The 26,472-nt window shown below is 39.8% G+C and overlaps 1 protein-coding gene across 2 annotated transcripts in view; it reads right to left on the reverse strand.

The window, feature by feature from the left end:
• The window catches only part of MORC4 (MORC family CW-type zinc finger 4), a 79,198-nt gene extending 54,007 nt beyond the window's left edge, over positions 1-25,191 (reverse strand). The window contains exons 1-10 of one of the 2 annotated variants that reach the window (XM_053917235.2): positions 24,813-25,191; positions 24,623-24,695; positions 18,503-18,635; positions 7,979-8,197; positions 7,114-7,260; positions 6,783-6,890; positions 4,416-4,548; positions 3,967-4,095; positions 1,795-1,914; positions 286-386 (exon numbers count right to left, since the gene is read on the reverse strand). In XM_053917235.2, the coding sequence (XP_053773210.1) occupies positions 286-386; positions 1,795-1,914; positions 3,967-4,095; positions 4,416-4,548; positions 6,783-6,890; positions 7,114-7,260; positions 7,979-8,197; positions 18,503-18,635; positions 24,623-24,695; positions 24,813-24,914 (1,265 nt within the window). In that variant the 5' untranslated portion in view covers positions 24,915-25,191. Of the gene's footprint in view, positions 1-285; positions 387-1,794; positions 1,915-3,966; positions 4,096-4,415; positions 4,549-6,782; positions 6,891-7,113; positions 7,281-7,978; positions 8,198-18,502; positions 18,636-24,622; positions 24,696-24,812 lie in introns of those variants that run through there. The other variant, XM_053917236.1, reaches the window with a different exon arrangement.
• Positions 25,192-26,472: the final 1,281 nt, after the last annotated feature.

Consider the following 26,472-nt stretch of genomic DNA (forward strand, 5'->3'; position numbering starts at 1 on the left):
ATTTCAAGGTTCTTTGTTTCACCAGAGGTATTTTACTAAATGACTCTTATGTTCTTTACATAATTTTTAAAGGTAAGGTTTATCTCAGTTGAGCTCCATATATCATGTATCATTAAGGTTTAATACAAAAATCAAATCATTTTTTCTCTCATCCTGGAAAATAGATTTGAAGGAATTCTCAGTTAATTTATCTATCTGGGTTTTAGAGATGCTTTTAGAGGTTTCATAGAACAGAATCATACCTGAACAAACTATGAGAACTACGTCAGGTTGGGAATGACTCACCGGTACTCCTTCGTGTATTCAAAGTCTTGTTTGTTGTACGCAGGTTTTAAGAAATTGCACTCAATGACTCCAATTACTCCCACACCTTCTCCATGAGTTGGCTTAGAAAAAAATATTAATTTAAACACTCAAATTACTGTTGACTACCTGGAGGCATTTCCTTTTGATTGTGAACAATAACAGAAATATTACATAGCATTCATGGGCAAAGTAAGACCAGCAAGGTCTAGAGAAACACTCAGAATATACTTCAATAGACTGCAAATATTATGTTGAACTGGAACCTCTGGCAAATTCTAGGGCAAGATTTTCAAACTATGGTCTAAAGATATGCTAGGATTTTCCAGGGATTAATAGCCATCTCTGCTTCTCTCACACCACCTCCATTGTCCAGTGTTTTATATTCTGGGATTGCCATAAGATTTCATTTGAACAAAAGGTGAAACTGCTAAAAGAAATCAAAGCTATATACTACTGTTTTAGAGTACTGAAACCAAACTTCACCTCAAGATATTTTAAGGATGCTACATAATCATCACAATCTAATAAAATAAACAATTTATATATATATAGGCCACCAATCTACTAAAGTGAGTCAGATATGAAGGATTATTAATTACAAGTTGATACAAGATATTTTTACATTGAAAAATCTTTTTTTTAATTCTTTCATGAAAGGAACTAAGTCAAGGTGTAATTAGACTAGCACACAAACATGAGTTGCGTGGAGATGATATAACAAAGAAGATCAGCATAGGCTGAAAACTAGCTATCCTGGGTCTAATGTAAGTTTGTCCTACTATATCACATAAAGCACTTTATCATTTTTGTGCTTCACCAATCTTATCTGTAAAATAGCAATGAATGGAATACTTGTGGATATTTGCACTTTAAATTGTCATTAAAACATTAAACATGATGGTAATATTTGTATGGTTCAGTTTATAAAGTATTTTCACATAATTTATCCCATTTATTCCCTTACACGGCTCTGAGCCGTGTAAGCTCTAATGTAGGAAGAGCAGGTAAAATTATTACTGCTGTTCCCACTTTACAGGTAGGAAACTGAGCCTCAGAGAAAGTAAGTGACTTAGCCTAGGTTGCACAGCTTTTAAGTACAGAAGCCAGGAATCAAATCCTGGCCATCAACCACTAAATTTTATACATCTTTCACTATGCTTTATTGTCTCCCCAAGAAAATATAAAAAGCTACCATCAACACTAATAAACTTACACATGACAGAGTTGCTGGTGCTTTGATTCTCTTATTAACAGCTACCTAGAAAATCATGCAGTAAAGTTTCCATGTTGACTGACATCTATGGAGAATGACAAGTAGAGTCTTTCAACACAAGATGGTTCACTGGTAACATAGACTTCTAGGGTAAGATTTAACCACCGACATAAGATAGGAGAAAAATTCACTAATGACTTAATCCCCTTTGCAAAATTTAATCCTCTTCCTACTGTTTTCAGCCTTATGTGACAAAAAATCCATTAATCACTCACCTTCACCTGGCATCCCACCTTCTCAAAGGACTTTATGAGTCGATTGTTGTGATACATCATTACTCCAAATTGGTTATTATTCTTGCAAGAGAATCCGAAAGTTATTTTCACCTGCTTATTCTGAGAAGAAAATCATTAAGGAGACAAATGCCTGCAGCTTTGTCAGAAAAAAAATAATTTGCATTCTATTATACCAAAGAACATCCTATATAAATTGGAACAACCTTTCTAGAGGGCATTTGAAAAGCCTGTAGTAATAGCTTTACAAATATTCTCTTTTAAAAAATATTTTATTTATTTTTAGAGAGAAGGGAAGGGAGAGAGAAAGTGAGGGAGAGAAACATCAATGTGTGGTTGCCTCTCCTGCACCCCCTGCTGGGGACCCAGCTGCACCCCAGGCATGTGCCTTGACTGGAAATCGAACTGTCGACCCTTTGGTTCGCAGGCCGGTGCTCAGTCTCCTGAGCCACATCAGCCACCAAAAAAAAAAAGATTGTCAAATACTTTATTTCTATGGTATACTTTTAAAATTCTAAGTTATGGGGAGAGAGTACACTGGGGTAGGAGGTTCCTCAAATTACAGAGGACAAGAAGAGAGAAGAGGCCTTTGATAGCTGGGGAATAAACAAATCAGCGTCAGTGATCTTGTCCCTCAGTGACCTTGGAGGAAATGTTATTAGGAGTTTCATTTTACTCATCTCCATAGTGAATTTGTTTAGCCCAGATTCTATTAGAGAAGGTAACTAGTTTAATTAGAAGGACGGCTAAAAAGAGTTCAGGTACATATAGAATACGTATTTAGGAGTCACCCTGATAGAAACCCAGAAACCCATAAAAGATGGAAACTGGTGACAGAAATGTGGCATATTTGAAAAATATGCAGTTGGAAAATAATTCTTTAGACTGGCTCTGTTAAACCTGTGGCACCGATATCCTAACCTACATACAGTAATATAACTAATTTACCTACAGATGCTAACAGTACTATCCCTGGCCTTGTTAAATTGACCTTGTTTAAGGCTTAAAAAAACTTTCCTAATAGATAATGTATTGTTTCCAAAAGGAGAAAATCAAGCTGCTTAGAGTAACAACTACATAGCTTTTTACAAAAGGAAACAACAATTTCTAATTTTTGATCAGGGGAAGAAAGACAAAGCAAGATGAATAACACCTTTGATAAAGAGTATTTATCAACAAAAGAAAAAAGCAAACAAAATATAACCAGAGACATTGAAATTAAGAGCAATGTAACAATAGCCAGAGGGGAGTGGGGAGGGGATAGTGGGGAGAGGGGTTTACAGGAGCTACTATAAAGGACACAAGGACAAAATCAAGGGGGAGGATTGAGGTGGCAGAGGGAGGTGGGTTTGGCTGGGGTGGGGTGGAGGGATGGGGAGAAAATGCAGACAATTGTAACTGAATAACAATTAAAAAATTAATTTAAAAAAGAGTGTTTCTTAGTCCAAGAACTGGGCTTATTTACTAGAAAATAAATTGCAACGGCAATTCTTCATAATTGCTTATGAGTTCTCAGCTGCTCAAAGGCTTTTGTTGGTCCTAAGACCATTAACAAATATAGACTTAATTTCTATAATCTTAAGATTTTCTCAAGTATCTGAAATCCATTCCTAGTGTAATGGCAGATAGAAGTGAAAATGAGTACTTACTTCTCTGAGTGGCTGCCACTATAAGAAGTACCAGGAAATCCACACCAAACCTGTTGAAAATTTAATTTCCACTCTCCTAACTTCTATCAACATAAGTGTGGACTTGTCATGAGGAAAAGCATGCTATGTCCAAAAGATTATCAATTTCTAGACAACATTTTGCTTATTTCAATGTCATATGTAACAAAATTCCAATACAAACCAAATGGTGTGGACCTTAAAGCAGAGTCTCAAACCTGGCTACTCCTTAGAATCAGCTGAGAATTTAAAAATAAATAATATCTCTTATTTTAAAAAAAGAGATTTCAGAATCTACTGAACCAGAATGTCCAAAGTCTCAGGACCGTATTATTTTAATCATTTCCAAGTGGTTTCTAAAAAACATAAATAATAGTACATAGATCGGCATTTAAGAAACGCAAAGGAAAGGTTTTTGTTTTTCTGTGCCAATGTTGAAATCTGATCCTGAAATGAAGAGGTAAACTTCATGTAGTTGTAAGGATACTGTGAAAGTAGGTTTATATATATCATAGGCTACATTGGCCAGGCTCTTGGCAATCATCTGGGTAGTCACCTTCTTTTGACGCAGAAAAATTTTCATTCGTGGCTTCATATAGAGAATACCACAATATGCCTATGGAACAGGGAAGGGAAAGTTATTATACAATATTGCCAATTCTACTGACATCCCCTTAAAACACTGCTAACAACTGAGGTGTATTCTGGACAGAGATTTGGCTGTTTCCATGCCATGTTATACTATGTCAGCTACCACACTGAAGTGATACTAAATCTATTCGCTGAACTGTTTTGGTGGAGACAGTGAAAAAGAATCCTAACACAGGGCTGAAAGGTGGTCATTTTTATATAACTAAAATGAGATGTTATTATATAGATTTTCATTTTACAGGAATTCTTACCTCTCATTGTAGAAGCAAAACCACTTTTACTCACCCGTAAAGAATACTCTGTTTCTGGCAGTTCGGAGGTAACACCACCAGTCTCTTTTTCTTCTGTGCCAAAGTCTGATACCAGGATGTCATACTGATCTGTATCAAAGTCCAACTCAGACTTTCCATCTTTATTTCTGGGTAAAAGAGACAAGTACCAATCTAACAAAAACTGGTTCCAAAGGACAAAAATGCACTAGGAACCCAAGAGAAAAGAAACAATATGAGCCAAAACTCAGATATCTATTTCTTTCCCTGACTACAAGTACTAAACTACAAATTACTCAGTTTGAAGACCACACAGTATTAAGGGTATTTCAAGCCTAAACAAACCTATGTTTCACAGAGGTGGTAACGCCACATACGAAAGGGGGAAAAAAAAAGGATGGTGTGTTTAAGTGATCTGATAAGTCAAATGCCTGTCAGCTGTCCTTGAAGTAGGACCTTATAATAGATCCCAACTTTCTGGGTACTGTTGGGTAGGTCATTTTCCCTAACTGAATAAACAGATGAATCAAAGCCTACTTCTAATTTCAGCAATTATGGAAGGACTAATGAAATACCGAGATTTCCCCAGATCTTATTTCTTAGAAAGAAAAAAAGGTTATTATAGAAATAGCATATATTTGCTATTTTTATAGAGTATTATTTATGGAATAATCATTTAAATATTATAGTAATCATATTCTTTTCACAAGGAATTTTCTTCTCATAATCCTTTTGGGACACTTAGCTGTGGTCCATTCCCAGACCATGGGTTATACCACTGACAACAGCCAGGGAAAAAAGCCAAGAGCCATCTTTGTTTCCTGATGGGTTATGGAGAAAACATGTATGAGAACAACAGTTTCCAAAATTTGTCCCGTGGAACAGCAGTCCCCCAAAATACTCTTAAATAGGAAGGAAGAGAGGAAGGAAGGAAGCAAGCAAGGAAGGAAGGGAGAGACAGAGGGATGGAGGGAAGAAAGGTAGGTTGGTTGCATGAGTGAATAAAATTGAAAAACAATTCCAGGCCCCCAGAGCCACCTCAAAGATCTAGTGATACCTTTCTCAGACTTCAGGCTTTGCAAGATCAGAGCTGCTGTGATGGAAATGTAGCTCCTTCTTCAAGGCTGGACCAGAGCCATTATGGTATGTAGCTTTTATAAAGGCCACATCACTATAATAGTATATTCTGGATTTTCCAGGATAATCCTGATTCTTGCTGCCCCACCCCACTCAAACACATACACTGAGGAGGTTTCCTGTCTTTGCCCCTTACCATTCACTATCCAAGGAAAAGAGGACTGAAGAAAATTTTTTTGAAATTGGGTAATACTGCATATTATATTTCTCTTTTGCATATTTTCATGCATACTGAAATAACATTAGCATATTAAAGCCTCTGAGAAGTGCTGCAATAAAGGAACATGGCAAACTTTGTTTAAGCCAGCTTTTCCTGAACTTATGTGAACACGGAATCCTTTATTTACATAACACTTACTACTATATAATTGAAAAACAATGTACAAAGAAAAAAGCCTACTTAATGTGTTTAAATCACTGCAAATACCTCAGGAAAATGATCCTTTATAAGATAAATAATATTATTTGAGGTTTTCCCAATAGGACAAAGATCTAAATTATCAATGTGTGAAAAAACCTCCTTACTTTTTTTTTTCTTTTTAGTTCAAAGTACTTTCTATACAAACCAGCATGGTTTTTATGTAAGTTTAGCCCACCTAAAACCTGAGGTGAAATTCCTCACTTAAAGAGAAAAAGAATAAATATACTTCACACTCTGTTCTATTAAACATAAAAACACCACCTCTGTTTTATATGGAAGGCTTTTAGGTTTTAGTGGACACTTAAATATATCCCATTTGATATAACTAGATTAAACAAATCATGTATTCTAGATTACTTCTAGATTGTTTTGTTAGTGTTCAACACATGACCTGAAGCTGGCCTCATTACAGTTCAAATTTATCTACTTCAAAGGTTTTCCTATTTCTAACTCAGTTACTCTAAAGCACTAATACAGAGGTCCTTAGTTTCAAAGATAATGCCATGCTTTGTTACCTTAATGTCTCCTTTTCAAACTTTATTTTCATTGTCAAATAAGTTAAATAACTATCACTTACCTATCTCAAAACAGTGTCCATGAATATAAAATAGATATTTATAATGGATTCTAAAGATTTTAGAATAACATTGAAATGTTTCGATTGTTTATGGCAATAGCCTCAGGATATTCATGTTTCCACCTTATCAAGCTCCACATTTTGCTAATAAGAACCACTATCTCACCCTGGCTGGATGGCTCAGTTGGTTGGAGTGTCATCCCATACACCAAAAGGTTGTGGGTTCGATCCCCGGTCAGGGCACATACCTAGGTTGCGGGTTCGATCCCCAGTCGGGGCGCGTATGGGAAACAACCGATCGATGTTTCTCTCTCACATCGATGGTTCTCTCTCTTTCTTTCTCCCTTCCTCTCTCTCTAAAATCAATAAAAATATCCTTGGGTGAGGATTAAAAAAAACTTTTTTAAAAAAGAACCACTATCTCAAACAGAGCTGTGGCTGTAAGAAAGTTAAAAAGTACGCAATGAGATACAAATATCTATCAAAATTTAACTATTCTGCATCTCTAGAGATTTATTAAAATATACTTTATCATACTACCTTTGCTTAACAGAATCTATCACCCTTGAAGTACTTTACCTGCGGATATTCCAAATAATAACACGAGTGCCTTTTTTGCCTGGGATGGCATCAAACTGAGACAGGAGGTCATTTTCACTGTTGAAAATCGAATAGTTCAAGATGGCTTCTAGGCTGGGCAAGGAATCCTCAGTAATAATCATTTTTTGTAAAACCAAATATAGTCAAAGAAAAAATAACATTTTAAGAGAATGCTACTAGTTAGGAAGATCTGCCTTTGGAGTTGCATGTTTAGATAAAAATAGACAGAGAGATAGAAAACATGGGCATTACTGCTACAGAAGAAAGGAAAAGGCAAAATGAAAACAGGTTGTAGAGAAAAACACAAAAATCAGTTACCCCGGCAGAATATAGTTTCAAAGATACAATGTAAAAACAAGACAGTTCTATATTTGAAAAGTAGTTCAAAGGCTGAACTTTTAGACTCTTTGGAAGCAATGAGTTCAAACTTTATTGCTATACTCTGTGGGTGATGACCTGTTATCTAACAGAAATAATAGCTTGTCCAGGAATAGGGAAGTAAATGATTCTGCAATCAGATAAACTGATGAATAGTATGTTTCTAGGAGTGAGATATAAATGGAGCTACCCTTCGGGGGAAAATAAAAGAGGAGGTACTTCACTAAGGGAGTGGCAATGGGGGAGAGATACAGATCAGTAACATAAAAATGACATTTTCTATACAACAAAAACATTTCTAAGTTTCTGTCAATAGTCCACTTATATTTTAAAAAATGTTTAATGGGAAATTCAAGTTAAATTTCAGACAGTTGAATTGATAGCTGGATTTGACCTGAAAAGGTTTCTATCAAAACATCAAATTAGATTAATTTTTAACCAACATTCTCCATTTCCAGAAAGGATATTGTTTTGCTGGTTGAATGGAACAATTGGTACAATAATTGCCTGGGCCTGGACATATTCCAGGTAGGTCTGTGACAGGAGTCCAACAGTGAGGGTACCCCCATTCTTAGTGAAGACAAGAGCGTCCTTTCCTAGTCGCATGGAGCCTGACTTGAAACCATTACCAAAGACCCCGATAGGACACTGGCTCTTCTTTATTACTTTGTCTGTAAATCCAAAGCTGTAATTACACAAGGAAAAGGAAATCAGAAAAAAAATGAAACCAGAAAGGTACAAAGCATCCTAAGATAGGTGGCAGGCAGAATGTGTAGCTACTAATGAATTAACACTTGTAAAAAGTCCCATCTTTTTTCTCTTTTGATATTTCTGGCGCAAACTATTAAGTTAAAAACACAGGAAATTACTATGGGATAATGGGACTGATTTTCCCATGTGGTTTGTGTGTAGATAAACACTTCCAATATAATAGACTCACATTTTATAAATGCAAAGGTGGCTTCTTTTCACTAACACAAACATCTGGAAAAGACCATGGGTAGCTACCTTTTTTCTGGAGAAAATGGCTCTAATTGCTAACAGCGAGGTTAGGGTAGGCTGAACAGAGTGGCATCTGAGTGCACTGCACTGACGGTTCCAAAAGTACCAGACAGCTGCACTGGTCAGAGGCACGAGACCAGGCATCTCCAAACCTGGTTATATCACCTTGTAGAAATCTGAGTCAGAGGTTATATATCTTAGCAATTTCAACTCTCCACTCGAAAGATAACCTTTCCAATTCTTACCCTCTGCTCCATCTGCTGGAACAGTTCATTGGAATGTAGCCAAGGGATAAAAATAGGTAGTTCTGCCTCTGAATATCAGCAAACAGCTGCAGTATAGTCTCTCTTATTCTGTTAAGGGCATTTCACTGAGTCACCCCAACAATCTTTGTAGCCCCTTATGGCCAGCTCAGTCTGCGGGCCAGATCCTTTCCCTTTAAAATATACTCCATTTAGACATGCAACAAAATAATAGAACAAAAAATTAAAGATATTAAATTGAGAAAATGATGATTATCTTCCTCATATATCTTCCCTCACCACAAATAAAACTAATTTTAAGGATTATTTCTCTCCAGATTGACTAAGTTTACGATGTTGTCTACCATTCATTCAGTAAATATTTACTAAGTACCTACTATGTGCCACGCATTGTGCTAAATACTGGAGACAAAACTGTTGATAAAAAAGATATGATCCTTGCCCTTGTGGTTTACAGTCTAAGGGAAGTTTTCCTATATCACAGATTAGATGCTTCTCCAACATCACTGAAATAGACACTCTGTGTGCCATGTCTGGACAGTGTGGCCTTGGCTCTTACACGTCTGAGCAGGATTCACTTGTCTGGTTTCCACTTCTGGAAGGCTGTGGCTTGTGTTTATTTCCTAAGAAGGAATACTACCTTTCAATTTTCTATTTCAAAGTGTTATACAATAATACTGTTAAGTCCTTCTAGAGTAGACAAGTTACAAGAGCTTTGTGCATCCTACAAGTAAATCTAACCACAAAGAAAAGTAATTTCTAGGGCAGTAGTACCTTTTAAAATCCCCAAAGAATGTTTCATTTCTGCTGTCTATGGCCCTTAGTATTCCAGGAAATAAACTTAGAGAAGTTAGCAAGGTTCAGGCATTTCTATTCCTCTCACAAAAACATTGGCTAGAAAAGATGCAGTCATTATGAGGATTGAATTATATACTGTATGTACAATATATTATAAAGTAGTATTCAAACTTGAATTTTAAACTAACTCTAGAAGTCACTCTGAGAATTCTCAGGTGCTATCACCTAGCTTTACCTCAGAATTAATATCACATCTAAAACTCAGGGCTCTTTATAAATAGTAACATACTATATTAAATGAATCTATATGGTTATTGGAACTTAAACCTTCTCTTATGTTACAAAAAGCTTTAATTAGGTGGTTAAGGGGAAGTAGTGAAAGTAGAGAGATTATATCGTACTCTCTTAATTTCCTAGCTATTCCTGCCTTTTCTGCCATCTATCATCTTTTTTCCCCTTTGTGAGTATAAACCCTGATTGTGTTACTTAGTTTTAGAAAACCAAATGACTACACGAGGTTGAGAAAGTAAGTAGTGGGGCAGGGACAGAACTAGAAATAGAAAAGGATAGAAATAACGAGAAGAGAGAATTTGGAAGCTTCTGGATATCGTTGTTATGTTCAACTTAATTTTTCCTATGTGTTCTTTTTTAAAATTTTTCTTTATTGTTGCTCAAATACAGTTGTCTCCAATTTCACCCCACCCACCATTCCCCTCCACCCGACCCATCCCCATATCCCACCCTTGATCCTACCCCAGTTGGCTTTATCCATGTGTCCTTTATACATGTTCTCCTTGATGGACCTTCACCTATTATCCCCTATTATCCCCCATTATCCCTCTCCCCCCACCCCTCTGGTTACTGTCAATTTGTTCTTTATTTCATCACCTCTGGTTATTTTTTGCTTGCTTGTTTGTTTTGTTGATTAGGTCCCACTTATAGGTGAGATCACATGGTATTTCTCTTTCAGTATCTACTTTAGTTCACTTAGCATAATGCTCTCCAGTTCCATCCATGTTGTTGCGAAGGGTAGGAGCTCCTTCTTTCTCTCTGCTGCGTAGAATTCCACTGTGTAAATGTACCACAGTTTTTTGACCCACTCATTTCCTGATGGGTACTTAGGGTGCTTCCAGCACTCAGTTATTGTAAATTTTGCTGCTATGAACATTGGGGTGCATAGGTTCTTTTGAATTAGTGTTTCAGGGTTCTTAGGGTATAATCCCAGCAGTGGAATTGCTGGGTCAAAAGGCAGTTCCATTTATTAGTTTTCTGAGGAAATGCCACACTGTTTTCCACAGTGGCTGCACCAGTCTGCACTTAATAGTTCCATGTTAGGTATTCTACTTAACTGAACATTGCAGCATGGATGCCAGATACAAATCAAATTACCTAAAATAAAAGCCCTCACAATAAATAATACAATTGTAGGATGAATTTTGTATAGCTCAGTATGGTTCACTCATTTCCCATGGAGATAGCTTGGCTTAGATAGGTGGTTTCTCTTCAGTAAGTCCTATTCTATCCCCTCGTGTAAGAGACAACAGTGTTTACACATCAAGAGGGTTTGGATACCAGCTCTTTGAGTGGAATCCAGGAAGACAGCAGCTTGCTTGTGAGTTTATTAAAATATCAAGATTCTAGAATATAGAGAGGTGAATTTAAATTGGGACTCTGAACAATGAAACAAACCTTAGCAAATCCATGGACAAAAACGGGAGGGCACTGCTGTTTCCTAGATATACTGGTGATGTAACATGCAATATGAAAAAATGAAAGACTGCTAAGCATATGCTATCCTCTGGCTGTTCTTTTAGAAAGGACCTACTAAGAAATGCACTTCTGAGCAGAGTTTGCAAATACCTTCAATCCATGGATCTGAGGCTAATCCTTGACCTCTGAAAGAAGAGGTTTTCCACCTTGCTGAAAAAAGGCAGCTGAATATATAGACTAGCTGGTTCACACATTAACCTGTAGAAGCTAAAGAGAATTGTGAACCTTAAAGAAAGTCAATGATAGGCTTATCCTTTTTAATTTGATTTTCATGAGATTCTTCATTTATGGGAGAGACTGTTGCTGCAATTACATAACTATTTTATTAGCCTGAAAAGAGGAAGATTAGCATGAAGAGGTAGAAATGTGGGAAGGATTATAAGAAATGTTACAAATCAGTGAACTTCCGGCCAAGATGGAGACATAGGTAGACACACTGTGCCTCCTCGCACAACCAAAAGAAGGACAACAACAAAGTTACAAACAAAAAACAACCATAACTGCCAGAAAATTGAACTATATGGAAGTCTGACAACCAAGGAGTAAAAGAAGAAACATTCATCCAGACCGGTAGAAGGGGCAGAAACAGGCAGCCGGGTCAGAGAGGACTCACGACAAGGCGGCGGCTGGAGGGTGGGAGGTCCCACATTTGTGTGTGGATAAACCGGGAGGAACAACTGTGGAGCAAGACAGACTGTACAATCCAGGGTTCCAGCATTGGGAAATAAAACCTCAAAACCTCGGACTGAAAAAACCTGTGGGGGTGGCAGCAGTGGGAGAAACTTCAAGCCTCACAGGAAAGTTCGTTGGAGAGACCCACAGGGTCTTAGAATGTACGCAAACCCACCCACCCACCTGAGAATCACCAGAAGGGCCCAATTCAACTGTGGGTAGCCAGGGAGGTGACTGAAATCTGGCGAGAACTGAACAAGCTGCATTGTTCCCTCTTGGACCCCTCCCACACATACAGCGCCAACATGCAGCAAAGTGGGTTGCCCCACCCCGGCGAACATGTAAGGCTCTATCCCTTACATTGTAACAGGTGTATCAACACAAAAATATATGGTCCAAATGAAAGAACAGATCAAAACTCCAGAAAAAATGCAGGTAAGAGATGAAGAGATAGCCAACCTATCAGATGCACATTTCAAAACACTGGTAATCACGATGCTCACAGAATAGGTTGAGTATGCTCACAAAATAGAGGAAAAAGTGAAGCTTATGAAAGTGAAATAAACAAAATATAAATAAACAAAATGTATAGGGAACCAACAGTGAAGGGAAGGAAACCGGAACTCAAATCAATGGTTTGGACCAGAAGGAAGAAATAAACATTCAACCAGACCAGAAAGAAGAAACAAGAATTCAAAAAAATGAGGAGAGGTTTAGGAATCTTTGGGACAACTGTAAAAGTTGAAAGGCTGCCAGAAGGAGAACAACAAGAGCAAGAAGTTGAAAACTTATTTGAACACATAATAAAGGAAAACTTCCCCAATCTGGTGAAGGAAATAGACTTCCAGAGAGTCCAGGAAGCTCATAGAATCCCAAAGAAGTTGGACCCAAGGAAGCACACACCAAAGCACATCCTAATTACATTAACCAAGATTAAAGATAAGGAGAGAATCTTAAAAGCAGCAAGAGAAAAGGAGACAGTTACCTACAAAGGACTTCCCATAATACTAGCAGATGATTTCTCAAAAGAAACCTTACAGGCAAGAAGGGGCTGGCAAGAAGTATTCCAAGTCATGAAAGGCAAGGACCTACATCCAAGATTACTGTATCCAGCAAAGCTCTAATTTAGAGTGGAAGGGCAGATAAAATGCTTCCCAGATAAGGTCAAGTTAAAGGAGTTCATCATCACCAAGCCCTTATTATATGAAATGTTAAAGGGACTTATCCAGAAAAAGATCAAAATATGAACCGTAAAATGACAACAAATTCAAAACTATCAACAACCGAATCTGAAAACAAAAACAAAGACTAAAACAAACTAAGCAAATAACTAGAACAGGAACAGAATCACAGAAATGGAGACCACATGGAGGGTTATCAGTAGGGTGGGGGAGGGGAGAGAACAGGTAAAACGTACAGCGAATAAGAAGCATAAATGGCAGGTACAAAGTAGACAGGGTGAGGTTAAGAATAGTAAAAGAGGGGAACCAAGATGGCGGTGTAGGGAGACACACTGCGCCTCCTCGCACAACCAGAACTGAGAGAAAATCAAACGGCAAGGGGGTCCCACACCAAGGAAATACAAAATAAACATTCATCCAGACCAGTAGGAGGGGCGGAGACGGGCACCGGGGTGGAGAGGACTCACGTTGCCCTGGCGGGACTGAGACTGGCGGAGTGTGGGACAAACGGGGCAGGCAGTCCCAGCACTGGCAGACCCTGCGGCCCCACATTTGCACAGATAAACCCAGAGGGCCGGACTCAGAGTGGCGGAGAGCAGGGAAGGCAGAGCAGTGGGCAGCACCCCGGGGCCCCACACTCGCACACAGATAAACCGGGTGAACGGCAGGGAGAGAAGCAGACCATGCAACCCAGGGCTCCAGCTCCGGGAAATAAAGCCTCAAACCTCTGATTGAAAGCACCCATGGGGGTTGGGGCAGCAGCAGGAGAGACTCCCAGCCTCACAGGAAAGGTCCTTCGAGAGACCCACAGGGGCCTAGAGTGTGCACAGGCCCACCCACTGGGGAACCTGCACCAGAGGGGCCCAGTTTGATTGTGGGTATCGGAGTGAAAGACTGAAATCCGGAGGAGAGTGAGGCGGGTGCCATTGCTCCCTCTCGGCCCCTCCCCCACGTACAGCGTCACAGCACAGCCACTGGCGGTACCCCGCCCCAAGACAAAAAAAAAAAAAAAAAATGGCCCAAATGACAGAACACTTCAAAGCTCCAGAAAAAATACAACTAAGCGACGAAGAGATAGCCAACCTATCGGATGCACAGTTCAAAACACTGGTAATCAAGATGCTCACAGACTTGGTTGAATCTATTCGAAAACCAGATGAAAAAATGAAGCCTATGCTAAGAGAAACAAAGGAAAATGTACAGGGAACCAATAGTGAGGCGAAGGAAACTGGGACTCAAATCAATGGTGTGGACCAGAAGGAAGAAACAAACATCCAACCAGAAAAGAATGAAGAAACAAGAACTTGGAACAATGAGGAGAGGCTTAGGAACCCCCAGGACATCTTGAAACGTTCCAACATCTGAATTATAGGGATGCCAGAAGGAGAAGAGGAAGAACAAAAAATTGAAAACTTATTTGAACAAATAATGAAGGAGAACTTCCCCGATCTGGCAAAGGAAATAGACTTCTGGGAAGTCCAGGAAGCTCAGAGAGTCCCAAAGAAGCCTGACCCAAGGAGGAACATACCAAGGCACATCATAATTACATTACCCAAGATTAAACTCAAGGACCTACATCCAAGATTACTGTATCCAGCAAAGCTATCATTTAGAATGGAAGGGCAGATAAAGTGCTTCTCAGATAAGGTCATGTTAAAGAAGTTCATCATCACCAAGCCCTTATTATATGAAATGTTAAAGGGAGTTACCTAAGAAAAAGAAGATAAAAAATAGGAACAGTAAAAATGACAGCAAACTCACAGTTATTAACGACCACACCTAAAACAAAAACAAGAGCAAACTAGGCAAACAACTAGAACAGGAACAGAACCATAGAGATGGAGATCATATGGAGGGTTGTCAATAGGGGAGTGGGAGGGGGAGAGGGGGGGAAAGGTACAGAGAATAAGTAGCATAGATGATAGGTGGAAAATAGACAGGGGGAGGGTAAAAATAGTGTAGGAAATGTAGAAGCCAAAGAACTTATAAGTATGACCCATGGACATGAACTATAGGGGGGAATGTGGGAGGGAGGGGGTGGGCAGGATTGAGTGGAGTGGGGGGGGGAAATGGGACAACTGTAATAGCATAATCAATAAATATATTTAAAAAAAGAATTAAAAAAAAAAGAATAGTAAAAGAAATGTAGAAACCAAGTAAGTTATATGTATAACCCATGGACATGAACTAAGGTGGGGAAAGCAGGTGAGAGGGGCAGTACAGCGCAGAGGGGAATAAAGGGGGGAAAATGGGCAACTGTAATAGTATAATCAATAAAATATATTTAAAAGAAAAAAAAAGCTGCAAACGGGCATGCCCAGAACAGACGTTAGTAACGGGGCGGGACATAGTGAGAGAGCTAGTAGGAGCAGTGACATTGAGGAGTGGAATGGTACCTGAATAAGGATGGTACTGAGAAGGGTCTGAGATTTTCTTGGATTTGCTCCCCAAAATCCTTTTCCAGGTATAGAAATGCTCCTTTTTGTTATGTTAGCGACATAAGTTAGTCAGAACAAGACAAATACCATATGATTTCACTTATATCTGGAATCTAAAGAACAAAATAAACAAAGAAAATTGAAACACTTATAGAAAGAGAGAACACAGTGATGGTGGGGGGAGTGAAAAGGGTGAAGGGATTAAGAAATACAAATTGGTAGTCACAGTGGTATGAACTACAGCATAGAAAATATAGTCTATAACATTCAAACAAGTGTGTATGCTGGGTGCTGCGATTCGGTGGGAACACTGTAAAGTATATGATTGTCTAACCACTAAAACTAACACAAAATAATATTCAATGAAAAATACAATTAAAAAAATAATGAAAAATGTTACAAATCAAATAGAATTTCTGTAGGCTTAATAATTTTGCATAACCACCTCTAATATTTTTCCAAATATAAAAGTACTATGTCCCCAAGCCAATAAAAGAAAAATTAACATACTTAACAATAATTTGCAAAGGTACATCTAAAGTTCAATTATTTAAAAAAGAGCCTTGGCTAGTGGAGCTCCGTGGACTGAGTATGGACCTGTGAACCAAAGGGTCGCCAGTTCAATTCCCAGTCAGGGCACATGTCTGGGCTACGGGCCGTGTCCCCAGTAAGGGGGCATGTGAGAGGCAACCACACATTGATGTTTCTCTCCCTCTTTTTCTCCCTCTCTTCCCTTCTCTAAAAATAAACAAATTTTAAGAAATAAATAAAAAAAGAAATTGTGGTAAGTGGAATCCTTGGGTAGAAGTTACGATGGAATTAAATGATCTCTTCTAAATAAATGGGACCTTCTAACAGATTCAAGTTTGTTTTAAGATACAATCAGAAATAAAAGACAGCACTTATACATAAGCCAGGGGTAACTAAAATTCTCTAAAATTAATTTTTAAATATGAGGAACAATTTCCCAGCTCAGATTAGTGGGAGACATATTTGGCATGATAATACCAAAAAAAAAAAAAAAAATGCTATGTCTAAAGAGGCTTCTGCCTATTTAGCTCTGTTTTGTTCCTCAGGAAAGAAATGAAATTTTAAATGAATCATGCATATCATCCATATTTCAACCCAAACATCATTTCTTCAGGGAAGCTTTCTTGGAGTCCACAAATTAGAACAGATCCGTCCATTATATTCTCTCACAGAACCTGTACTTTTCCTTCATGGCAGTTACCACTAGGCGGGATAGCCTATTTAGCTGTATTAGTACTAGTCAATCCTTTTCTATATTTTTCACTAAACTGTCAGCCCCTTGAGAGCAAGAACCATGTCTGTTCGGTACTCCACTTTATCTCCAGTGACTTTCACACAGGCGTTCAGTAAAAGTATGTTGAATGAATCTGTAACAAAAATTGTTGCAATTATTTTGAAACCATCCTCCTTCTTTCTCATGCCTTGTAACTAACTATAAGGACCAACTTTCCAGACATACTTCAACAGGCAAAATGGAAAGTGGTAACATCTGCTGAGCCCACTATTTGACACCCACGTCACTGGTATAAGGTGTGGCTGGAAGGAGTCAGTAAGAAGGTAAGTGATTTAGAAAAAAACTAGTACATATAGAATTAGACATATACACATTTTGGTTCCATCGCATCTAAAGTTGTATTTACATTAATATAAAATATTAATTTTAGGAGATAAAAGTTAAAAGATAGGGCCAGCTCTCTAAGTTCACCAACATACTGGCCACATTCTTGTATCACTTCTGGACACTGTCCTCAAACATTCTTCTAATTATGAAGGTACACAAGGTACATAGACTGCTGAGTGGTAAAACATAACCAAATTTATAATTAGTTATGCCTGTTTCATTTCATTTATTTGATGGATCAAAGGGATTTTCCTACAAACAGGGTTACAGAATTAGAATACCTACAAAGAGAAATACAACAAAATGAATGTTTTCTATTTCGATAGTTTGAAGCCCCTTCCCTCCTCCATTGAAACCCTCCATTGTTACTCATCCTTCACACACTAGCTCAGGAAGCCACATGGAAAGCAATCAATCTCATCTGCTAAAAAAGGAAGAGAAGGAAAGAGTTAAGAAAATACTCATCTTTCACTGAATGACATGTGAATACAATGAAGTACAAACTTACATTCTCAACTACAAACCTTTTCAAGTAATTAGATGAATTGCTATATCACCAGCCTCAGCAGCTGGAAAAGATAATTTCCTGACTTTGAAATTCTACTGCAAAACCTTCAAAGATTGCATGTATAAATGTCTTCTATTTATCTTTCACAGGGCTTGATTATACCAACGCACATTCATAGTTCTAATCCAAACATCATCCCAATTCCAATGCTTCTAATCTAAGAGTAAATTTAGGTGAATATAAATTAGAGAAGGTCTCAGACCAGTGATGGCCTTCACATCCTTACACTTGCTCTTCTCTTTGCCTGAACTCTCATCCCTTGCCCCCTATTCCTTTACCTTGCTAAATTCTACTACTCACCCCTAGATCTCAGTTTAAATATCACTTCACCTATGACGCTTTTCCTAACCTCCTGGAATAGATTGGGTTCCCCTGCTAACTTGTCCCATTGCATTCTATACTTTCCTATCATTATATTTATCATTTTCATTATGATTACTGCTTAACTGTCTGAATTGCCAGCTAGGCTGTACATTCTGTGAGGGCAAAAAGTGTCTATTTTAGAACCAGTACCATGGCACATAATAGATGCTCAATAAATATTTGTTGAATGAAGAAAGGGAAAGTAAAATATTAAAGAAAATCATTAAGCCTTAACTACTGTTCATGAACTCAAGACAAGAGACAAAGAATGAAGACATTTTTACCTGAGCATTCGGTGTAATTTATGAGGCGTCATTCCACATCCATCATCAGTAAAGGTCAAACAAAATTTGTCCTTGACCTCCTCAACATCTATAAAGACCGTCCTGGCAGACACATCTGGATCTACAGCATTATCTGCAAAATGTAGAAATCTGTGATATTATATCTCTTTTTCTAATATTCTATTAAAATCTCTTGTTCAATGCCCCTAAGACATAGAAAATGTCCTTTATTCCCTTCACACGGATGTCCCAGAAGGAGATCAGGAAGCCTTAATGGCAGTGCATATACTAGGACATAGGGAACAATAGATATGATGGCAGATGCGGTTACAAGCTGATTTTAATGCCTGATCTGCAAAGTGCTTTTCTCCCTTCAATCTTCAAGGTCTATGAGAAAAAATAACTCTTTCTGTATACAAAGCATTTTGCTCTGTTTTCATCTTACTACTTCCTGTCTTTTAGCCACTTTACTGCTCATAAACACAAACAGTAAATGGTGGCTCTGGAGAAAAGCCGCCATACATCACAATTTTGGTACAAATAGATGCATATTACACACATTACAGTTTGCTTGTGAAAAATTTATTTTCTACTTTTTTTACATCCTCCCCTGTTAAAGAACACAGTACCCTGGCTGGTGAGGCTCCATGGATTGGGCATCAATCAGCCTGCAAACCAAAGGGTTGCCAGTTCGATTCCCAGTCAGGGTACATGCCTGGGTGGTGGGCCAAGTCCCCATTTGGGGGGGTGTGAGAAGCAACCAACTGATGTTTTTCTTGCACATGGATGTTTGTCTCTCTCTTTCTCCCTCCCTTACCCTCTAAAAATAAAAAAGAAAATTAAAGAACACAGGTATTATCACCATCCATGTTTATAGCCTAGGAGGCATTAAAAGAGTTAGTTAGAGGTTAAAATCAGAACACTGAATTGCCTGTTTAGATCCCAGTGATGGTAACAAGCTTGCTTAGAAAGAGTGATTCTGCCTAGGTATTCTGTAATAGTCTTAAAGTTGAGGCTGTCCAACCCTCATTAAATGGAGAACACAGAATTAAAGTAGAAAAAAATATAGAGCGGATGTTTCACAGTTCCTCCTGAGTTAGTTTTTCATAATAGGTTAATTATTTGACTCTAAATACAGTAAATATAACCATATTCTAACACATGCACCATGTTCACAACTCTAGGGGGAGCTTTTGTCTACTGGCCACATATTTTTGCCACAGATGCCAGTTTACACAATTGTCAGTCACTGATACATGTGGTGCAACTGTCTCATTACCACTCAGTGGCCTGAGTGGGAGGGCAATTCGTGCCATCTGTCGGATAGGTTCCTTAAGCACTCCTGTCTCTACTAATTCCTTAGTCAAGACTGAGACCTTCCCTTCCACCCATTTCCCTTTCCTTAGCACCCTATACTGCTTTACTGATACCATGTGGCTAGCTATATACTGGCCCCATTACCACTATTCAAATTGTGGGATTTCTCCACTGGGAACATCCCTAACAAGCAAGAGAAGTATTACACATATTCAAAACATCAATTTTTACAATACAATTAACAGTATAGGTTATAACCACTTGGATGTGTGAAATGTCCACCAAATAAAACAAGACACAGATTAATATCAAGGGCCACAATGATGTTGCCAAAATCAGTGATAAAACTGTCACAGATTGTACCCTGAAAGAGTCATAACAGCTGTATGGCATCACTGATAGTCTCAGAAGGGGGTTAAAGGGTCTGATGGAGTCAATCTTTAAGGACTTAATGACTCCAAAACCCTGTGTTATGTGGCAGATCAAGTGGGCCAAATTTGGCAGGAATTATAAATTTGATGTACAAGAGTGGCTTTATTAGAAATGCATGTTTCACTCTGTATAAGAGGCAGCAGTTGTTTTTTTTTTTTTTCACTGACAGAAGGATTCAGCATTTTGAAGTTGCCTACATTGTTTCAAGAAACTTCTTGACAAGCAGGCCTTGAATTGTTTTAGGACCTATCAGTCACTCCTGCTGGCAGAAAGCCAGGGCCATTGAGAATGATACCTTTAACTTGTCAACCAACAGGACATCATGTGTACTTTAAAAACTTTGCATATAGAGAAGTTTTTTCTAACACTTGAATATTCATGATTCAAACATGTAACATATCAATTCCAATTCCGTGTTCACACAGCAGTGCATTCAATGAATCAGCTTGCAGCCCTTTCTAAAATCATTTTTACTTTTTTTCCTTTACTGTAAATTTTGCCCAAACTTTACCAAATACTTCTTTATAGGAACACACCAAAGAGTTTTCAATAGAGGCACTTTAGGAGTTACAAGGTAGCTACCAGGAGCAGCTAGATATTTTATCTCCTTGGCTGGAAGCTGACAGAGTAGGAGAGGAGGGAGCATGCAAGAGGCCAGAGTCAAGTTGGAGCAGCAGGGAAGAGATCAGTGAGGCAGTCACAGTAGTTAAATTCAGCTTTGTACTTACTTTCAGTTTTAAGTGGCCTTTCACTTGGCTTCAACAAATGAAATAATAATAATAAAGCACCAATCTTATGGCTGATTTCAATCCTATCTCTTGCTGCTTAATCTTCCAAAAATTTATGCTGCCAGATCCCAGGGAATCTATTTTCTCCCATGGCCCAACCCACCCAGCCTCATGAACAGGTAGGACAATGAGAGAATTCCTACTCCTCTCCTCTTACCCACTACTTAGGCAAGAGCTGCACTAGCAGATCTTGAGATGTCTTTATCCCTTAATCTGGCCCACACAATCCCATGTGCTACCAGACCCCAAGGAGTCTCATCTCTTCTAACCTGGCCCATTCTACCCTTAGTGGGAGGACAGTATCTTTACCTCTCCTTACCTACCACTTAGGCAAGAGCATGAAAAACCAGACTGCAGGCAATATACCTTATTCCCTAACCTGGTCCATCTGTTCCCTGATCTTCTAAAAAAAAAACATTGTAACTGAAGCCTCATTCCTCATCAGAACCTGGAAGGTAATGAGAAACTGTCCCATGACAGCCTCCCTCAAGAGACAGACTGGTGAGTGGGGAGGCGGCTTTTTTTTTTATTTTTAAAAACTGAATTGGCTCTGGCTGATGTGGCTCAGTGGATTGAGTGCTGGCCTGAGAACCACAGGGATGCCTGTTCAATTCCCAGCCAGGGCACATGCCTGAGTTGCAGGCCAGGTCCCCAGTAGAGGGCGCACGAGAAGCAACCACACATTGGTATTTCTCTCCCTCCCTCTCTCTAAAAATAAATAAATAAAATCCTTTAAAAGAACTGAGTTGATTGGGGTGACATTGGTTAATAAAAATATATAGGTTTCAGGTATACAATTCTGTAACACATCATCTGTGCACTGTACTGTGTGTTGAACAGCCCAAGTCAAGTCTTCTTCCATACCCATTTATCCCCCCTGGGGAGATGGCTTTGAGGTAGTGCTTCACAAGTCTCCCATCCTATCCTGTCCCAGAAGGGTGGCCTACATGGATTCCCAAAATTACCAGGGCTAAGCTGCTGCCCTACAGAAATCTTGCAAGTATCTAAAAGTATTTTTCTCATCTAAAATTCAGGTCATCATCTTCTGACATAATCTATTCTTCCTCCTCTAATCATACACACACACACACACACACACACAGAGTATCAGAATTCAAATGACCAAAAGTTTGAAATTCAGAAGTCATTTTTTTATTTCTCCCTCTCTCTTATCCTATACATCCCTAAGCTCTCTCAGGTCTTGCTATTTCTATTCCCATTGTCATCTTCTTAGTTTACAGAGTTTATTCCCTTATCTGGATTATTGTGATGAACTCCTCAGCAGTCTTTTAAAGTCATGTCTCTCTCATCGCCAATCCATCTTACACACCGCTGCGAGACTAACTCCTGAAGTAGAACTCACATCATGACATTCTCCTGCTCCAAAAACTTCAGACTAAAAGGCCAAATATCCAAGCCTCCCAGTCACATCCTGGTCCCACTGGGCCTTTCTAACCTCATCTTCTACTTGGTACTTGGAGTAAAAAAGACCTGGATCTGCCATCTACTACACATGTAGCTCAGGTAACCTTGGAAACATCAATTAAATGCTCTGAGCCTCTGTATCCCCATCTGAGGGATGAGAACAACAACAACAATAATACTATTTACCTCAAAGGGTAAAGTTAAAAATGTATTTGTGAAAGTTCTTTGTAAACTTTGTAAGAATCTAGAGTTTGGACTAATTTTGAACTTCACACAATTGTTAAACTCAACTACTCAGTGTTCTTCATGCCTTTGTTCATACAGTTGTTACTTTTGCCCGCGATGCCCTCCCCTGCCCACACCCGTATCCACATGTCCTAATCCTTCAAATCTCAGGTCAAAAGTCGTGCTTACAAAGTTCTTCCTAACCCTCCTCTTCCTGGTAAGCTGGAAGTCATCCCTCTCTCAACTTCCAAAGCAATCAATGTGTATATCTTTACTGATACATCACTTTTTATTTCCTTGTTACACAAATCATAAACGTTTTGTACCTATTTTATCTCCCTTACTAGAGGAATACGTTTTTATACCTACCATGGTGGCCTTGCCCACAGTGAGTACTCAATAAATATCAAATGGGTGATACACTAGAAAATTAATGCACAGGTGGAGAAAACTATTGAAGGAAAACCTACAATGAAACTTTTGGATTACCAGTTAACACTTTGTTCTCCCTTTTCCCTGTTATTAATATGACCACAAATAGTTGCGATTTGGTTTTAAAATCTCTGTGTTTGTATATATGTGTGTAGACATGTGTGTGTGTGTATATAAAATACTCATAAAAATTTGTACTCATGTGGGACATCTTAGGCCAGGCTTAGCTTAAGTTAATGCTTTAAAATAAGTCGTATGCATAGAGGATTACAAATCACCCATAAAGTTTAGTACACAGTAGATACAGATGGCTTTGCACAGCTTCACTGTGAGATGAGCTGAGTGAAAAACACATTTGTCTCCCATTCTCCACTAAGCAATTGTTACTTTCTCCTCTCTTTTTTCTTTTTTTGATTTGAATGCACATAGATCTTTTTCCACTGTGCAGTTTCACTCAACACATGGTGCAAAACTTTAAAGATACAGTCCCTGTTCTCTAGGATTCAGAATGTGTCAGTGTCATTTTTCCCCCCTCACGTTGTAAGCATTGTGTTTTATGGTCAAAGTAATCATCAAAGTTCCCTGTCACCCTTCCAAATAACTCTCCTGACCATCTCCTCCTGCTGTCCATTGACTTCTTGCCCAAGACAACTCACACTGCATGGCCACAGCGATTGCTTAATTAGGAACTGGGGCTCATTTGGGGAGCTCTGAAACCAAACCTTGTCCCATAAATATCTCTCCCTCCTCCTTTAAGTATTTTTGTAATATTTATAGTGTGCTCTGTACGCTGCTACATTTTATCCAGGAATGCTTTTCTTCGCTTTCCACACAGTATTTAAGCACGCTACTATAAAAGCTGGTGTACTTGCTTTCAAGGGATCAACTGGAAATGCTTTAAAAGCAAACGTGGATGGAACGAGAGGAGAGGTTAAGTGCTCAGTATTCATTCCAGCGGCGTGAGGGCGCTCGCGGACCACGTACCCGGCCCTCCGCAGTTGCAGGGAGCCAAGTGCACTCGTGTCATCTCTTAAGAGATGTCCCATCATTCCCAGATTCTCTGGTCCCCAAAGTGAAAGAACTCCGTTTTCCAGACTTTTCCTCATGACCCTAGTGTGTTCACTACAATGCCTGTTTGGTAGCTTGGCGTCTTTAGTCGGTAGCCAGTCCCTGTGGAGCCCAGCTGCCTAGGGGCCCCATGTCTTTTCGATTATTAACTAAGCTATCCTAAAGTGACTGGGACATCACGAGGCAGCGAGAAAAACCTCCCAGGGGTCCTAACTCTTTGGACACACCTCGTGTCCTCAACTTTACTCGCGGAACCTCGTCCCTGGTTACAGAGCCGTCCGCCTCCTCCGCCTGCGGAAAGGGGCACAGTCCCGACGCCCCCACTCCAGCCCCGGCCCACCCTGCGCGGCTCCGCACATTCCTCTCGCGTCTGCGGCACCACGTCGGCACCACTGCCCCGGGCAATCGCGGCCGGGCCGCCCCCGGCACTCACCTAGCAGCTCCGCGATGGCACTGAAGGGTCGCGTGTGGCTGCTGGAGTTGCTCTGGAGGTAGCGGGGGCTCATCTGGGGGCGAGAGAAGGTCCCGTCCCGCGTGAGCCCTCGTCCCGCCGGGCCCTCCCCGCGCAACCCCCGCATCCCCGGGGCCCGCGCGTGCGTCAGCCCCCTGGGGTCCCTGCCTACCGTGCTCAGACGGATGCCGAACGCCTGAGGGCCGCTGCCCGGCCGGGCCAGCCCGCTGCTTGGCGCGCCAGGGCCCGCAGGGGCCCTTCGGTACAGAAGCATTTTTTTGGCCGCCACGATACTCGGTTTCTGTCTCCGGACTACTAGCCGGGCCGGGCCGTCCTGGGCTGGAGCTCACTCTCTCCCACCCGCAGCTGGCCGCGGCCGTCCCGGGCCGGCCCCCCGACTCCCACCCTCAGCTGGCGGGGGCGGGGCGCGCTCCAGCCACCTGTCCCAGGCGGGAGGGGTGAGGCCAGCAAAGCTGAGCCGCGGCCCCGCCCTGTTAGCACCTCTCCAGACCCACGGTTTGCCCGGCGTCCTCTGCGCCGTACAGAAATATGGCGACCTCCTGACAGCCGCTCCTGGATCCCCGCCCCTAATTAATTCTTGGCGTTTGCTATAGGCCAGAACGCTGCGCGGGAAAGCGTGGGGGGAGGGGGGCCAGTGCGTGGGGAGGGGCGGGAATGAGGGAAGGGGGCGAGCGGAGGGACACGGAGGAGGGATTTCTGGAACAGAGTCTCAGTTGATCTGCGTGACTCAGGGGCAGGATAAGACTAGTCTTACGAGTTCTAAAGACCACAGCCCCTTGTGCTATCTAGGTAGGTAACAGGCTTGCATGATGGGAAAGTATTCTGACTACTCTGGCTCTCAAATGCCTCTGGAAACACCCAGAACTTTCTAGAAGGCAATGAGCAAATCGTCTTCAAAGGTTACAAGCCTGGAGATAGGCTGTTCATAAAATGAGAAGTTGGAATGCACTTAAATACCCCAACATAGGGATTGTTTAAGTTACAGAATGAATATTGATGTGGAAAATTTTCATGAAGGAATGAAGAGGTTACAACATACTGTGTAATGTGATACCTTTTTATTTGTAAATAAAGTATTGGAAAAACAAGAATACATACATATGCATGAGTACACACACACACAGCCACACATACAGTCACACACACTGAGAAACATTTGAAATGATGTATTCCAAGATAACCTCTCCAGACCTGGAATTCTGATTTTTTCCCCTTATTTCTTATTTGTACTTTCTAAATTTTATACTATTAAACACACACTGTTTGATTTTAGAAAAAAAGGTTCTTTTTTAAAAAAATTTTAACAAAACCAAGGGGGAGGGTGGAGGTGGGGGAGGGAGGTGGGTTCACCTGGGGTGGGGTGGAGGGATGGGGAGAAAAGGCACACAACTGTAATTGAATAACAATAAAAAAAAATTCTTATCTAAAAAAAAAAATTTAACACAACAAAATGTCCCCTGATATAGATGAACCATAATTTGACCATTCCCATATGATAATTCCTGTTGTTTTCAACTTTTATTTAATAATAGAAAAACCATTGCTTCAGACATCCTCCTGTACAGATCATTAATTACTGGTACTGTTATTTCTACAGAGTATTGCTGTATCTAATATCATGTTTTCTCTTAATAAATGCTTAATTCTATACTTAATAAATTCTGGGAGGATATCTGGCCCCCTCCCCAGAAACGGTCAGAATTAGATGGTACTCATCTGACCTAACCAATCTTTTTTTTGCCAATGTTTTGAATAAAAATAGTTTCCTTATTATTGTAATTTGCATTTCTCCAACTACCAGGAAAGCTGAA

The sequence above is a fragment of the Desmodus rotundus genome, chromosome X (assembly GCF_022682495.2).
Source record: "Desmodus rotundus isolate HL8 chromosome X, HLdesRot8A.1, whole genome shotgun sequence".
Classification (NCBI taxonomy): Eukaryota; Metazoa; Chordata; class Mammalia; order Chiroptera; family Phyllostomidae; genus Desmodus; species Desmodus rotundus.